General features: G+C 45.9%; 1 protein-coding gene across 2 annotated transcripts; it reads left to right on the top strand.

Annotated features, from left to right (window-relative positions):
- The first annotated feature begins 313 nt into the window (after positions 1 to 313).
- On the top strand, positions 314 to 15,925 carry CIMIP4 (ciliary microtubule inner protein 4). 2 transcript variants are annotated; one of them, XM_055566183.1, is made up of 5 exons: positions 314 to 335; positions 3,404 to 3,855; positions 5,877 to 6,021; positions 15,380 to 15,490; positions 15,685 to 15,925. In XM_055566183.1, exons 1-5 carry the CDS (start codon positions 314 to 316, stop codon positions 15,771 to 15,773), a joined length of 819 nt encoding a protein of 272 aa, XP_055422158.1. In that variant the 3' UTR covers positions 15,774 to 15,925. The 2 variants fall into 2 exon arrangements, 1 of the variants encoding a protein (XP_055422158.1); XR_008709345.1 differs by lacking the exons at positions 314 to 335; positions 3,404 to 3,855; positions 5,877 to 6,021; positions 15,380 to 15,490 and adding an exon at positions 8,838 to 8,919.
- The last annotated feature ends 223 nt before the right edge of the window (positions 15,926 to 16,148 follow it).

Below are 16,148 nucleotides of genomic sequence, written 5' to 3' on the forward strand. Positions count from 1 at the left end.
AAAGGAGGAAGAGGAACCCCAGGTTCCTTGAGAAAGAGGTACTGGAGATGGGGTGATCCAGCCTGCCAGGGTCCAGGAAGCAGGTCCAGTGCCAGGGGTGATGGGTAGATGGAGCAGGGGGCTCCTTGGTGCCAGAGAGCCATGGAGGCAGCACAGGGAGCCCTCCGGTCAGGGGTTGGGCAGATGGCCACAGGCCTCCCTGTTCAGCCCTCCATTCATCTTTGTTTACAGAGACTTGTCATTTGAGATGACCCTGTGTGTTTCTTTGTCTGCAGGACGAAGCTTGGAATTACCTGTTCCACAGCAAGAGCCAATGGAGCTGGGCCACCGACCAGGTAGGATGGGCAAGCAGGGACACGCTGAATGCACAATGCAGGGCCTCTGGAGGGACCCCCTGAGGACAACAAGGACCAACCCCTCCCCCTCTTAGTCTTCCTTTGGCCTCTAGACCTGCTGTGTGGCCCCGACTTCCTTGAGGCTTTTATCTGAAGACAGAAGGAAGAGGAAGGGGACAGAGGATTGATGATCCCCTCCCATCTGCCTGATCTTGGGGATTATGACCCCACCTTAGTGTCCCCTCTTGTAACCAAACACAAGTTCATGTGCCCATGGCACAGTGAGGCCATATAAACTAAAACATCAGAGTTTGGAGCAGAAAAAAGTTCCTTACAGGGCCAAGCAAGGAAAATGGGTGGCTCATGCTCAAAACCCCTGAACTCCTCAATGGTTTTCAGGCAGAAGATTTTATAGGCTTTGGGGTGAAGGCTGTAAGGTGTGTGACTTCTTTCTGATTGGGTAGTAGTGAGGTAACAGAGTGGTGCTCTAGGAATCTTATGCTCCATTCTGAAGTTTTCATCCTCTACCAGGGTGGAGACCTTAGTTCCTGCAGAAAAACTCAAAGATATCCCTTGAGGAGAAACTAGGATCCTGCTTTAATCACTGCATTATTGTTCCTTTTTTTTTTTTTTTTTCCTGGCTCCACCACGCAACTTGCGGGGGTCTTAGTTCCCTGACCAGAGATCGAACCTGCACCCTTGGCAGTGAGAGTGTGGAGTCCTAACCACTGGAGTGCCAGGGAATTCTTTGCAATTTTTTTTTAATTATTTATTAATTTATTTGACTGGGCTTCCCAGGTGACTCTTTGCATAAAGAATCCATCTGCAATGCAGGAGACGCAAGAGATACAAGTTCAATCCCTGGCTCCGGAAGGTCCCCTGGAGGAGGGCATGGCAATCCACTCCAGCATTCTTGCCTGGAGAATCCCATGGACAAAGGAGCCTGGTGGGCTACTGTCCATAGGTCCGACATGACTGAAGTGACTGAACACACACACACACGTTGGCTTTCTGAGCCAGGGACAGGAGATATGTTCCCAGCCATTGCAGCTCTCCTAACCCTAAAGGGCACGTGGAGGGTGAGCAGGCAGTTAAGATAAACTGTGTTTAGAGGAGGCAGGCAGTAGCACAGCCTGGGAGAAACAGGAGTATGGATCCTGGAGACCTGCCCGCTTCCTTCTCACTATTCTCCTCCCTACCATCATTACCCCCATGGAGCTGAAGTCAGAGTATCCTGTTCTTGCCCTTTTGTTGTCTTCACAAAAGAAGAGAAACCTGTTCCCCAAGACCAGACTGCCTTCCCTCCCTCCTGTCTTGTGGTTCTGGCCAACAAACAGGCAGTCAAGAAAAGGGCACCTCTGGGGACAAGGCTTCCAGGATGGGGACAGCGAACCTTCTCAAGAGAATGCAGGCAGACAGCAGTAGGAGCACTCAGCACTGGCCTGATCAACCATGGCCCTGCCTTGTGCTTGTGGGGAGATGGAAGCCCAGCTCAGGGCAGGGCTCCTCCTGAGCCCACAGGGCTGTGTATCTTTCAGGAGTACTAGAGGATTCATCCAAAACATTGTGGAGGGACAGCTACCACCTGAGACTGAAGATTGTGGGGGTGGCTATATGTGGGGAGGGGGCAGAGACAGACCTGCCTTCTGTATTTTGCCCAGGAAGAAGGTGTTTATTATATACCACGTGTAAAATGCTATATAAAATGTGTTGTAAGTCACTGTTGGGGGGGGGGGGTTGTAAGGTGAAATGTTACTTAGTTACTGGTCATTAAGAAAGAAAACATTGCTGGTTAGACCAGAGCGCACTGATCATCAGATGCAGCTGGATGTCAAGGATGCTAACATGAGAAGAAAGGACATTTCAGAATTGATGAGCTGCAGGGTGACCTGGGTCTGACTCCCCTGCAGCCATCTACTCATTCACTCCCTCACAGATGGGAGCCACCAGCAATCTCTGATGCACAGGGTTCTGGTGGGTGCTGAGGGGAGGCCCAGGACCGACTCACCTGTGGACCCACTACCATGACTCCCCTCCCTGATCAGGGAGAGAAAATAACAGGGTTTGAATCTTACAAGGATGGTCAGAGGGGAAAACCCAGAGAGATGCATGGAGCGTGCTGGGAACAGAGTTGTGGAATTGAAAAGGAGGCATTGGCTCCACCAGCTTGGGGTGGGTGTCAGTGAGGACTTTCTGGTGGGGCTGAGTTGGAAAGAACCCGGAGGATTTTAACTCAGGGGAAAGGAGGAGCTGGACTTCCAGGTAGCAGAACCAGTCTGAGCAAAGGCTGGGAGGTCGGACATCATGAGGTGTGGTGGGGAAGGAGTGGCAGTTTGGCTACAGCCAGGGATCAGGGAAGAGAATGAGCAGACCTGCGGGCTTGGGGCAGGAAATTCCTGGGAACTGGAAGTCAGGGCAGGAGTGGGGATGGGGACAGGGAAGGGGAGAGATGGGGTGTGAGAGCCCGGAAGTGGCTGGGATGACACTATTCCATGAGCTGGAGAACAGGGGAGAGAAGTGGGGTTGGGAAGCAGCTCTAACTGGGGACAAAAGCCGGACAACCTAGCTCTAGTACTTTCTAGCTGTGTGATTTGGCCAAGCTGAAAGATGCCCTCTGCCAGCTTTCACAGTTGCTCACTGGATTGTTGGGGGTCGGGGGTGGTGGATGGAGGGGGTTCAAGGTACAGAAGGGAACTAACCAAATGGAGTCAGTTCACCAAAGCACAGAGAGGTCACCTCCTTTTCTGAAGGTCACACAGCTAGCCTCAAGGCTGGTCAGGCTGGGGCTGCAGCCCCTGTGGTCAAAAACAGTGAGGGCTGCCTTGTCCAGTGGGACACTTTTCAGGCTACTACCCTCTCTCTTGGTCTCTCTCCTGATTTCTCACCCATACTTCTGTCTCCCGTGACTTCTTTCCATCCTACCCACCCCCCCAACACCCCATACCATCTTTTTTTCTACTCTGGGTTGTCTGTCTATTCCCCCTCCCCATTGCCATCATCATTTTCCTACCCTCCACTTTCTGCATGTCTGTCTCCTCTCCTTTCTTTCCTGTCTCTTCCCTTTTCAGGTACAACCACTCTGACCAGGGCCCATCCGAACAACAACAAGGAAGGCCAGCAGGACACGGACCCCTGGAGAGCTGCCCATAGCCCTTTGGATACCTCCAAGCTCAAGTACCAGGCCCCGGTCTCCCTGAAGCCATCCCTTTACCAAGGAGACAGCCCCCAAAGCAGCTCCCTGGGGCGGGCCTCCCTGGAGGAGATCCTGCCTCCACCCCCTTCAGCTGTCAGCCGGGGATCCCTCTGGAGGGACTCAGACCCGGAATCCCTGAAGAAGGGGAGCTTCAGACCCTCCTCGAGGGAGAGCAGGGCTTCCTTACGAGAAGGGGCTCAGCCGTGCCAGGCGCCGAAGGAAGACCCCAACTCTGGGGCCCAGGGCCAGAGCGGCAGCAGCATTCCCAACAATATTCGTCACAAGTTTGGGAGCAACGTGGTGGACCAGCTGGTGTCCGAAGAGCAGGTGTCAGAACGGGGCACAGGAAGCTAAGGGTGGCAGGAGGGTCAAGCATGGAGATGGGCAATGAGGACCCCTAAAGGAAGTTGCTCTTGAGTACAGAGTCCCTGTAATAATATCGTCAGAGTAGTGTTTACTGCACATTTGCTATGGGCCAGGCACTGTGTACTGTTTAGTATTCACATCTAACCGTTCAATTTTCCCAGTGAGGGAGGTACTATAATAATCCTCATTTTACAGATTAGAAGCCCAAGCTTTAGCAGGCTTAAGTAAATTAACCCAAGTTAAACGGGATCCAAACTGTCTGGCAGATTCTGGAGCCCTGGTCTGTAATGATTTTGCACTTATAAGATTTATGTTAGAATTAGATGCTTTTAACTTAAGTCTCCTCAAGGGGACAGGATTGACTGGGAATCAGAAGATTTAGGTTTGAATCCTGGTTCTGCCCCTGAATCCTGGGAGACTTTGTATAGCTACTTCTCCTCTCTGAACCCAGTCTCTACATCTGTCAAGTGAGGCTGACTAGATCAGGCTGGCAAATAACAGAGCCTGAATTCATGGCAGACATCATCAATCGATGTTGGCCCTTTTCCTCCACTTGATACATCATTGCAGGAACTCAGTGCTGATCAACTGAAAGTTGATAGAAAGCTTACCTGCCTACCTGCCACTTCTAGTCAAACAGATATTTTGAGGCATTTTGAGACATATTTTTAAAGTCATCATCTCAACCCTCATAACGGATACATTGTACAGGAGGCCAGGCACTAGTCATTATTTCTTTTTTTGCTATTGTTCAGAGGCTAAGTCATGTCCAACTCATTTCGACCCCATGGACTGCAGCACACCAGGCTCCCCTGTTCTTCACCATCTTTTTTAACAGATGATAAATCTGGAGCTCAGAGAGGTGAAGTGATCTGCCTGGGGTCACACAGAACAAGTAGAAGAGCCAGGGTCAGAAAGGCTGTGGGTGGGTCCCTTTCTACTTTATCATCTTAAGGTGGGGGACCCTTGTTCCTGTTAGTCTGGGAGGTCAAAATCCTAAGCCCCCCACTCCACTTGGAGGATCTTGCCCCCATCTTGAGGTTGGCAGTATGGTCTCTATCTCTCTCTGCCCTTCTTAGCCTAGGGAACGTGCCATTTCTCTCTTTGGCCATCGTTGTCTTGGGCTTAAACCAAGAGATCTGTGTTTTGTTTTGTTTTGAATCCAGCTGCGACCCAGATCACAAGTGTCATCAGGCCAGGAAATATTAGAACTGGAAGTTACTTCAAAGACCACCCAGTTCTGCCCCCACCCTCATTTTAAGAGTAGGGGAACTGAGGCCCAGAAGGGAGCAAAAACTTGCCCAAATTAGCAGCTGGTATATGGCAGAGTTGGGACCCAAACCAGGTTCCTGGCTCTTAGGCCTGGGCTCAACCACTCCTACCATTGTAGGAGGCTTCCTTCTCTAGCTGTATGCTGGATTGAGTCCCTGCCCTGAGGCCCAGTTTCCTTCTTTATAAATTGTGGAAATAATACCACCTTATAAAGATGTCCCCTGCTGCTGTTCCATAGGGCTTCCCTAGTAGCTCACATGGTAAAGAATCCTCCTGCAATGCAGGAGACCTGGGTTCGATTCCTGGGTCAGAAAGGTCCCTTGGAGAAGGGAATGGCAACCCACTCCAGTATTCTTGCCTGGAAAATCCCATGAATAGAGGAGCCTGGTGGGCTATAGTCCATGGGATCGCAAAGAGTTGGACAAGACTGAACAACTGACACATTCACACGTTCAGTGTAGGGAGAAGTTTTCATGATCATTTTCTTCCTTGATGCCTGAGGCCCATGTGCAAGCTGAGGTGGTATGGGAGGGTGAGGGCGTTCAGCTATGCCAGCTCCCAGGACTGGGGTTGGTTGAAGGCTGCAGGTTTAGGGTGGGGAGGAGTGGTGAGGGCAGGCTCCAAGGGAGGAGAAATTAGAGGGGAGATGTGGGATTCACTTTGCCTCCCTACCTTTTGTCTTCTCTTTCCCTCCTTCCCTTCCTACTTAGGCTCGAAAGGCCATCAGGGAAGCCTTGGAGGGCCAGAAGAGGACAAGCTCATGGCCCAGTAGGATCCAGAGCCCCACGGAAATTACCTCCATCTTTTCAGACTACTATGATCTGGGCTACAACATGCGGTCAAACTTGTTTCAAGGTCAGGCCGAAAGACAAGGGTATGGGCTATGAAAACCCACAGCCTTCAAGTTATTGGGCCAGGAAGGACCTGGATCCCCAGAGGAATCTAAGACCCCAGGATACATCCCCAGGGACTCTCATTTCACAGCCACCAAGGGCCCCCTGTATGCCAGGCTTTGTGCCAAGTGCTGGGAATGTCCAGTCCCCTGGGAAGTCTGTCCTCATGGAGCAGATGGTCCCTGCCAGTTGGCAGTCAGCCCTACCTCCCCCCTGTAACTCGGGTGTCCTAATCTGCCAAAAGGAGGCCAGTGCATCTCTGGTCTGGCCTACTTTGATTACAGGGACAGTATCAGACTTCCTGGGTTCAAAGTTCAGCTTAGCCAATGGGTATGGCCTCAGGCAGGATCCTTAACCTCTCTTAGCCTCAGCCAACTTTCTTGGTTGTTGTTGTTCAGTTGCTAAGTCATGTTCAACTCTTTGCGACCCCATGGACTGCAGCATGCCAAGCTCCTCTGTCCTTGACTGTCTCTCAGAGTTTGCTCAAATTCATATCCATTGCATCAGTGATGCTATCTACTCATCTCATCCTCTGCCTCCCTCTTCTCCTTTTGCCTTCAATCTTTCCAAGAATCACAGTCTTTTCCAATGAATCAGTTCTTTCCGTTAGGTGGCCAAAGTATTGGAGATTCAGCTTCACCAATAATCTTGCCAATGACTATCCAGGGTTGATTTCCTTTAGGATTGACTGATTTGATCATCTTGCAGTTCAAGAGACTCTTTAAGAGTCTTCTCCAGCACCACAATTTGAAAGCATCAATTCTTCATCGCTCAGCCTTTTTTACAGTCCTTCTTTATGTACTTTCTTGGTACAATGGGGCTTATAACATGACAGGATTTTATGAGGAACCAGCTTACTATCTGACAGGCCAGTATTTTTCTTTCCCAGAGCCCAGCAGGGGCACCTCCGGGGCAAAGTGTGGGTCGGAGGCCAAGACATCTGCAGCAAGTCCTGTGGGCCTCTGAGGTCCTATTTGTCAGAGGAGTACCCCTAGATCCATCTCACAGGCTGATGGGAAACAATTTCCCCAGGGCTTCTTGGTCATACAAGGTGGATCTGAAACTCAAATCCAGGTTTTCCTTCCGCCTGCAAAGCCCCAGAGTCTTTTCCCAGTACTTGGTCACCTCCCAAAATATGACCCTGTTCCCAGGGGACTGACTGATTGCTCGGATGGGGGTCCTCGGTGAGCAAGGAGCAGCGTCTCTCTGTCCCCACATTCCAGTTTGGCCTCATTGCAAAATATCAAGTCTTTCTGGCCCCCTTCTTTCCTCCCTCCTTACTCTATGCCTTCTCAGTGTCCTCAGGGCCTGGCAATCTCCTACCTGGCTCAGATCCTCATCACCCAAGGAACCAGACAACCACTGTAAAACTTTCTGAGTTTTCCTTTGAGCCTGAAGAAGGGGTAGTGCTTGGGGAGAAAAGAGAGAATACAGCCTCAGATTGTCCCTTTCTGAGTCTTGGGAGTCGGCCTTCCATTCCAATTATCACTCAATAATTTTATGTATGTCTTTACATGGTGATGTCTGAAGTGAAGTGAAGTCACTCAGTCGTATCTGACTCTTTGCAACCCCATGGACTGTAGCCTACCAGGCTCCTCTGTCCATGGGATTTTCCAAGCAAGAATACTGGAGTGGGTTGCTATTTCCTTCTCCAGGAGATCTTCCCGACCCAGGGATCAAACCCAGGTCTCCCACATTGCAGGCAGACGCTTTACAGTCTGAGCAACCAGGGAAGTCTCTCTACATACATTTAAAAGAATGATATAAAAAGCATCTGTGTATACTTTACCCAGGGCTTCCCTGGTGGTCACATGGAAAGGAATCTGCCTGCAATGCAGGAGACCCTGGGCTGGGAAGAGCCCTTGGAGAAGGGAATGAATGACAACCTACTACAGTATTCTTGTCTGGAAAATTCCATGAACAGAGGAGCCTGGCCAACTTCAGTCCATGGGGCCACAAAGAGTCAGACATGACTGAGCGACTAACATGCACATGCACACTTCAGCCAGCCTGAGAAACACAATTGCGCCAAGGGTGCAAACAAACCCATGGAGCCAGTGCAAACTAGCTTGCATCAGCTTCTAAGAGGTGATGGTTAAATTTTACCAAATTGTTGATATCATAAGCTATCTTACAATTGGCCATAGTCCTACAATTGTCCTTTGAACACAGATCAGTCAGGGTGTCAACCACTGCTCTACCCGTACCCCCAGCACACAATCAACAATCCAAGTACTACTATCTCTGCCCCCCAAACAAAGGAATTGATAAATGACTCACCCAAGGGAGGACGCTGAGATAGTTGAAACAGAATCAGGACTCAAATCCTAGTTCTTTTGTTTCCATGTATGGCGACCCATAACCAAACACAAACTTCCCCTACACCTAGTTAATTTTCAAAGATCTATAGAAGGAAAATGCAGGTACTATATTTATGGGAAAAAAAAATACACATATAGGTGGACCTGTGCATTTCAAACCCATACTGTTCAAGGGTCAACTCCAGAAATTGGCAAGGGCTTACAAATTAAGGCGTTGCTTTCTGCACCCAGCAGAAAGCAGACGGGCAGCGTGCCTCACCCATCCATCCCCCTCCATCCGCCCAGGTTGGTCTTGGCATTTGCTGCTCCAGGCTGAGGAGGCGCCTGTGGCTGGACAGGAGTGGGAGGGAGGAAGCAGGCTAGGTGAGGAAGGCAGCAGGAGGGTCTTTTCTCTTAGTGAGATGAGGAGCCAAGGGAGGGTCTTAAGCAGAGAATGGCATTGACTTAGATTAAAGGATCATTCCAGTTGCTGTGTTGAGAACACAGGGAGCTGGGATAGAAACAGGGAGACCAGTGAGGAGGTGCCTGCAAAAATCCAGGTGGGGTAAATGATGGGGGCTTGGTCTAGAGAGCAGGGCTGCTGCATTTTATGACTCTGATAGGTACCATTGTGCAAGAATGGGCTTCCCAGGTGGCTCAAGTGGTAAAGAACCTGCCTACCAACGCAGGAGATTTAGGAGATGCCGGTTTGATATCTGGGGCGGGAAGATCCCCTGGAGGAGGAAATGGCAACCCACTCCAGTATTCCTGCCTGGGAAATCCCATGGACAGAGCAGCCTGATGGGCTTCAGTCCATGGGATCACAGAGTCGGACACAACTGATCACGCACACACATTGTGCAATGTGGTGGCACAGGGAGGTAATGGTGACGGTGATCTGATGCAGGAGGAGCCTGGCTATTTGTGTAAGGCAGGGCAAACACAATATACCAACCAATGGATTTGGGGTGCATGAGAGGGAATAAAGGTTGATGTCATGGTTTTTGACCTGAACAACTTAAAGGATGAGATTGTCATTTACTGAGATAGAGAAGGGTCCAGGAGGAGTGGCTTGAAGAAATCCTATGCCATGCTGAGTCATAAAGATAATCTTTTATATAGTCTACTAAAATATTTAGTTTTGGTTTTCACACCTAAGTCTTTAATCCATGTGGAGTTGATTTCTGTTTTCAGTGTGAAGCAAGGATTCATTGTTAATTTCTCCTTGGTGTGAAAATCCAATTTTCTCAGTACCTTTTACTGAATTATCTCATCTTTGGCCCCCAGTGACCTGCAGTGGTACAACTGGTCTCCATCAAGTTTCCTTATGTGCATGGATCAGTTTCCAGGCTCTCTGTTCTGTCCACTGGTCGAATATTACACTTTTAATTATCAGGGTATTATAAGTGGCCTGATATCTGGTTGGGCTGTCTTCACTCCCTACTCCTTCACCACCACCAGCAGGAATAGCTAATGTCATAGCTTATTCTAGGCTCTTTGCTCTTCATATGAATTCTAAATCAGCTTGTCAATATCCATGAAAAATCCTGTTGGCATTTTGATTGAAAGTATTGATACATTGAATCTACAGCTCAATTTAGGGGCAGTTGTCAGTTTTCTGACAATGAATTTTCCAATCCATGAGTATCCCATTAATTTAAATCTACCTTCAAAATGTGTCAGTAACACTTAAAATTTTTTTTTCTACAAAGATTACACAACTTTTTGTTAGACTTGCTTTGAAAAATCTTTTATTTATCTACTTTTTGCTGCTTATTGCAAATGGTATCTTTTTAAAAATGTGATTTTTTTTCTAACTTTGGCTGCTTATATACACAGAGGCAATTTTAATTTTTGTACATTAATCTTATACCCAGAGGGCTTACTCAATTCACCTATTAATTCCAATAATTTGTTTGTAGATTCTTTGGGGCTTCTTATTTTTAATAATAACAATGGCTCTAATTATGTGTAGCATGTAACATGAGCCAGGCACTGCTCTAAGTACTTTGTATACATTTTAATTTTCATAAGAACCTTAGGCAGTATTGCTATAATCTGCCCCTGCCACCTTTTTAAGATAGAAAAAATGACTTGCTTAAGGCCACTTGCTTAAATAACTTGCTTAAGGCCACACATCTAGGAATAGTCAGAGTTGGGGTTAAACTCTGGCAGCCTGGGACCAGAGTTCACATTATTACCCATGAGGCTCTATTCCATCTTTGTACCATCTGTCCCAGCTGGCTTATCTGGGACAATGGTGCAAATAAGCAGGTATCCCTCTCTGCTTCTTGAGTCTAACATTTTACTATTAAATCCAATATTTTAAAAGGAATTTGAAGGTACCTTTTATCAGATTGAGGGTTCCATTTATTCCTAGTTAGCTAGCACTTTAATTTTTTAAAAAGTCGTGCATGAGTGCTGAGTTGTATGAACTATTTCTACAGCTGTTTTTGTTTAGTTTTTTTGACTGTACTGCTTGGCTTGCATGGATGAGTTCCCCACCCAGACCCTCGGCAGGGTGGAGTCCTAACCACTGAACCACCAGGGAAGCCCCATAAAGTTTTTCTATTTTTGGCTGCATCTCACAACATCTTAGTTCCCCGACCAGGGTTGGAACCCATGACCCCCACAGTGGGAGCACAGAGTCTTAACCTCTGGACCACCAGGGAAGTCATACAGCTGTTACTTAGATGATCATATGATTTTTTCCTTTGATCTGTTGATGTGGTAAATAATATTAACTGATTTTTAAATATTAAACCAAACTTGTATACCTACATTTAAATTAGTATAGATGCATTATCAGGCTTCCTGGGTGGCTCAGGGGTAAAGAATCCACCTGCCAACACAGGAGTTGAGGGTTCAATCCCTGGGTTAGGAAGATCCCTTGGAGAAGGGCATGGCTACCCACTCCTTGCCTGGGAAATCCCAAGGACAGAGGAGGCTGGCGGGCTATAGTCCACGTGGATCACAAAAGAGATGGACATAGCAATTAAACAACAGATGCATTATTTTTTTTTTTAATTGTAAAGGCTGTCATGTAGAAGAGTGTATAAAGTCTTTGTGTAGAATATAAAGAATAATAATAACTAGTTGTGTGCCACCTCCTGGGTCAGTGGGTGGCTTTACAGGGACCTTGGAAGCCTCTCCTGTATTTCTCCCAGCTGCCTCATCTCACTTTTGTTTGACCCATTTTTTTGATGTTTTTGGCTCATGGCTGTGAAAGTGCTGAGTCCTAATCACTTGACCGGCAAGGAAGTCCCTGTTTGACTCTTGTTAACAATCCCTTTGCTTTTCTCTATAGTGTCAGACCTCTTGGGTAGGAGACATTTGAGTACAGACCAGAAGGAGTGGGGCTCAGCCTGTGGATTGCAGGGCAAGAGCAGTCAGGCACAGGGGCCATGCTAAGGACATAGACTCTTTCTGGCCCTTTTACTGGGAACCACTGTAGGATTTTGTACTAAGGAGTGACTTCTGTTTCCAAGGATCCATCTGGCTGTAGCATTACAGGACAGAACCCAGAAGGGCAGGACTAGAAGCAGGAGGACCAGTGAGGAGGACCAGATCAGAGGCAGGACTGAAAATGGCTCCAGGCTGGTCCTCTCTCCACTAGCTCACATCTGGTTCACGGAAACACATGCATGTACATCCTTGCACTTGAATTATTATGCCTGGTGCATTCTTATCTGGGGCCAATGCCTCTTGTTCCAAGCCTTGGGGCACCCCAAACTTTCAGGCAATGTGTCAAGCTCCCCAAGTGACCCCAGGAGTTATTTCACAGCTCAGTCTGTTATCTGATCTCTACTAGCCTTAGGGCTTCAGTCCAAGTCTCTGACTTAACATTGTGTTCTGTAAATATTTAAATCGATAAATACTAAACACCATAAGAATCACTTTTAAAAAAAGTGGATTTCTTTCTCAATAGCATCATCATTAGAGAACACGACCTGTAATGACTGCAGTCCTTTCAAATGCGGAGCTTTATAATCCGGCAGATGGTCAATTTTTATAGATAATCAATATATATTTGAAAATAGTTTGAATTCAGGATTCTGTATCTATTAATTACTAAAAGATGTACCTTCAAGTCTTCTCCTATGATAGCAGCCTTGTCAATTGCTCTTTGTAGTTCTGTCAGATTTGCTTTACCAATTTCGTGATTATTCCAGGGCAGCTAGTTTAGAATTATTATGTCACCGGAATGAACTGCAGTTACTTTTATCTCTTATAGTGCTTTTGCTTTACAGTCTATTTTATCCAATATTAATGTCATGTGACTAGATTGCTTTGTGATTTTGTGATTATTAATCCTTTTCTGTATTTCCGTGTTTATCTTCTCTTCGTGTCCTTTTGCTTTAAATGTGCTTTAAATAATATATATCTTAAAACACCTATAGCCTGATCATCTGTTTTTTAAACAGCTGGTCTACTCCATTTATATTTATTTTAATTACTGATAGATTTGGATTTATTTTTACGGTCTTATTTTGTACTTTCTGTTTGACCTAATTTTTCTATGCTGCTTTTTTTCTCTTTCCCTTGTTTTGGATTTGAGTGAGCTTTCTTTTTTTCGCCCAATCTAATTTTTGTCCTTATTCTTCCTATTCTCTCAGTGCTTATCCTTGAGTTTTCTTCTTTCTGGCCGAACTGTGTGGCTTGCAGGATCTTAGTTCCCTTACCGTGGAAGCTCAGTCCTAACCACTGGACCTCCAGTGAATTTCCTATCTTTGACATTTTGACATGCATAGTTAGCAAATTCTAAAGTTAATCAAGGTATTTCAGCTTTTCTGAACAATATAAAGGTGTTAGAATGCTTCACCTTTATTCTTGCCACCCCTCCAATATCAGCTAATGTGTGATTATTTTATAGGTTTTTTACTCTACATAAGCAAAGTAGTTTAAGCTGTGGATTTTGGAGCCACAGGGTCCGCGTTTGAGTCCTCCATCTTTCACTTCCCAGCTGCATGACTTTAAACAAGTGACTTAACCTTTCTGTGCTTCAGTGACTTCAACAGCAAAATGGGGGTAATAACCACACTTCTTAGGGTTGTTGGGAAAATTCAGTGAGGAAGTTCTGTAAAGCTTTGAATGAAACTGTCTGTGCTTAGCACCTGCTAAATCTTCAAAAATACTTACCTGTCACAGTCATTATTTTGCTCCACATATTCAACATTGGTACTGTTGTTATAATTGATGTGTATTTAGATTTATTCAAGATTTCCAATATCTTTGCCTACCATCCCTTCTTTTACCTCAGATTTTTTCCTTCTGGGATTATTTTTTCTTTCTGAATTATGTTGTTTAGAAGATTTTTGGGGTGAGATTCTGTCGTTGGTATTTTTTTTTTTTTTTTTTTTTGCTAAGCTGTGTGGCCTATGGGATCTCAGTTCCCCAAGTAGGGATCAAACCTGTGTCCCCTGAATTGGGAGCACAGAGTCTTAACCTCTGGACTGGCCAGGAAATCCCTGTTGTTGGTAAATTTTAAGCTCAGAAAGATTTTTATTTCATCCTATTCTTGGAAGAGTTATTGTAAACAGTTCGAAATTGTTGATTTCTTTTTGTCAGCACTTTGATGATGCTAATTTATTTCCTTCTCACTTGGATGGTTATTTAAACTCATTATTATTCTCATAATCCGTCTTTTCTCTGTGGCTATTTCTAAGATTTCTTTGTCTCTGGTATTCTAAATTTTACTTGATTATACCTAGGTAAGGAATTCTTTTTGCTTAAACTGACTGGGGAATTGTGATTCTTGAATCTAAGGATTCATGTATTTCATAAATTCTGAAAAAATTCCAGCCACTATCTTTCCAAATATTGTTTCTCCCTGTTTTCTCCACTCTCTCCTTTAGAACTACAATTAGACATATGTTAGGCCTTCTCATTTACTCTTTATTTAACAGTTTTTTATTTTCCACATCTTTATTTCCCCCCTCTATGCTGCATTCTACTTAATTTCTTTAGATATTATCTACTAGGTTACCATTTTTTCTCATCTGTATCTAATTAGCTCTTTTACCTGTTCATTGAATTTGTTTTTAAAAGTTATGATGTCAATTTTCAAACTTAAAGAAAAGTAGAGAGAAGAGTTTAATAAGCAGATATTGCACTTACCATCCAGCTTCACTAATTATCAATACACAACTAATCTTGTTTCATCATTTTCCTCACCCACCTATTCATTCCCACCCCAGATAATTCTGAAGCAAATCCCAGGCCTCTTACCATCCATCATCACCTTTCTTTTTATTTTATTTTCCATCCATTGTGTGTGCATGCTCAGTCTCTTCAGTTGTGTCCGACTCTTTGCGACCCTAGGAACTGTAGCCCACCAGGCTTCTCTGTCCAGTTGGATTCTTCAGGCAAGAATACTGGAGTGGGTTGCCATGCCCTCCTTCAGGGGATCTTCCTGACCTAGGGATTGAACCCATTACCTTTCAACTATTATATTTTATTTCTGAAATTCCATTTGCTTCTTTTACTAACCTGTCTGTTCTTTATGGGTAGTTTTTTATTCTTTGCTTATGTTTTTATTCTCTTTTTCAAAACTTTACACACTGAATGACAATAATTTTATATTCTGTAACTGATCATTCAAATCTTTGTGTCTTTTGGAATTTGGTCCTCTGATGATTTTTCTGACTTTTGATCATGGTAACTATTTCCTCGTGTGTGTTTTAACTTAATACACAGACCTAAATGAAAATATAGGTACCAACTGCCACATGCCAGCTGCTCCAAGGAATGTAATCTTCCCAATATTGTGAGAACGTTTTGTTCTTTTGAACAGATCAAGAGGTCAAAGCTCTGAGAGATTAAAATCTTATCTGAGGCCATACTGTCCATAAATGATGGACCTCGGGTTTGAGTCCAGGCCAGTCTTCCTCTGCCTAACCCTTCCTAACCTCTGCCCTTCCACAACCCATGATCCACAGGGGAAACTGACACCCAAATATGAACCCTGGAGTACTTGACCTCTGTTGATTTGGGGCTTCTTTTCTTCATGGGGTTCCATAGGGGCCCCACAGGAGACGAAAAGCCTCATGAAGGCGTCCTACACCCCCGAGGTGATTGAGAAATCGGTGAGGGACTTAGAGCACTGGCATGGCAGGAAGACGGATGATCTGGGTAGGTGGGAAGCTGGGACTGGGGGAGGAGGGATCTCCCTGGGTAGGGTGTGTTGGCCTAAGGTCCTGAGAGAAACCACAACAGCTGCTAGAGCCCTAGGGTGGGCCCGGAAGACATATGGGTTGCCACTGGTACCTGCACACTCCAGAGGTCCTCTTGGTGATTTGTGCTGGCTCCTTCTCTCTGCTCTGCAGGACGGTGGCACCAGAAAAATGCGATGAACATGAACTTGCAGAAAGCACTGGATGAGAAAGAAAAGAGCAAAAACAAGAACTCAAAGTAGATGCAACCCAGGAGAGGTGCCCTCCGCTCAGAGAAAGTGCTAATAAAGAAAGGCACACATCCGAACCTTTGTCTCTGCTTGGCTCCTCTCTTCAGGTTGCGGGAGAGGGCAATGTATAGTGCAGGAGAAACCTACTGAGAAAGGACAGAAGCCCCAACAGTCCAAACTACCGTTCCTTCCTCACCCAACCCCAGCCTTTCCTCCTGGACACACACACACACGTTTCCCTCATAATTCCAGGAAACAATGTGAGAGCCGAGTGGAACTCTGCTCAAGCCCGGGGTGCCTCGCCCGGGGCGAAGGGCTCCTATAGGGGACCCCTGCTGGATCTTACTGCACGGACTCCATAGCACAACCCCAATTATTTCCAAACAT

This window comes from Bubalus kerabau, chromosome 1 (genome assembly GCF_029407905.1).
Source record: "Bubalus kerabau isolate K-KA32 ecotype Philippines breed swamp buffalo chromosome 1, PCC_UOA_SB_1v2, whole genome shotgun sequence".
NCBI lineage: Eukaryota > Metazoa > Chordata > Mammalia > Artiodactyla > Bovidae > Bubalus > Bubalus kerabau.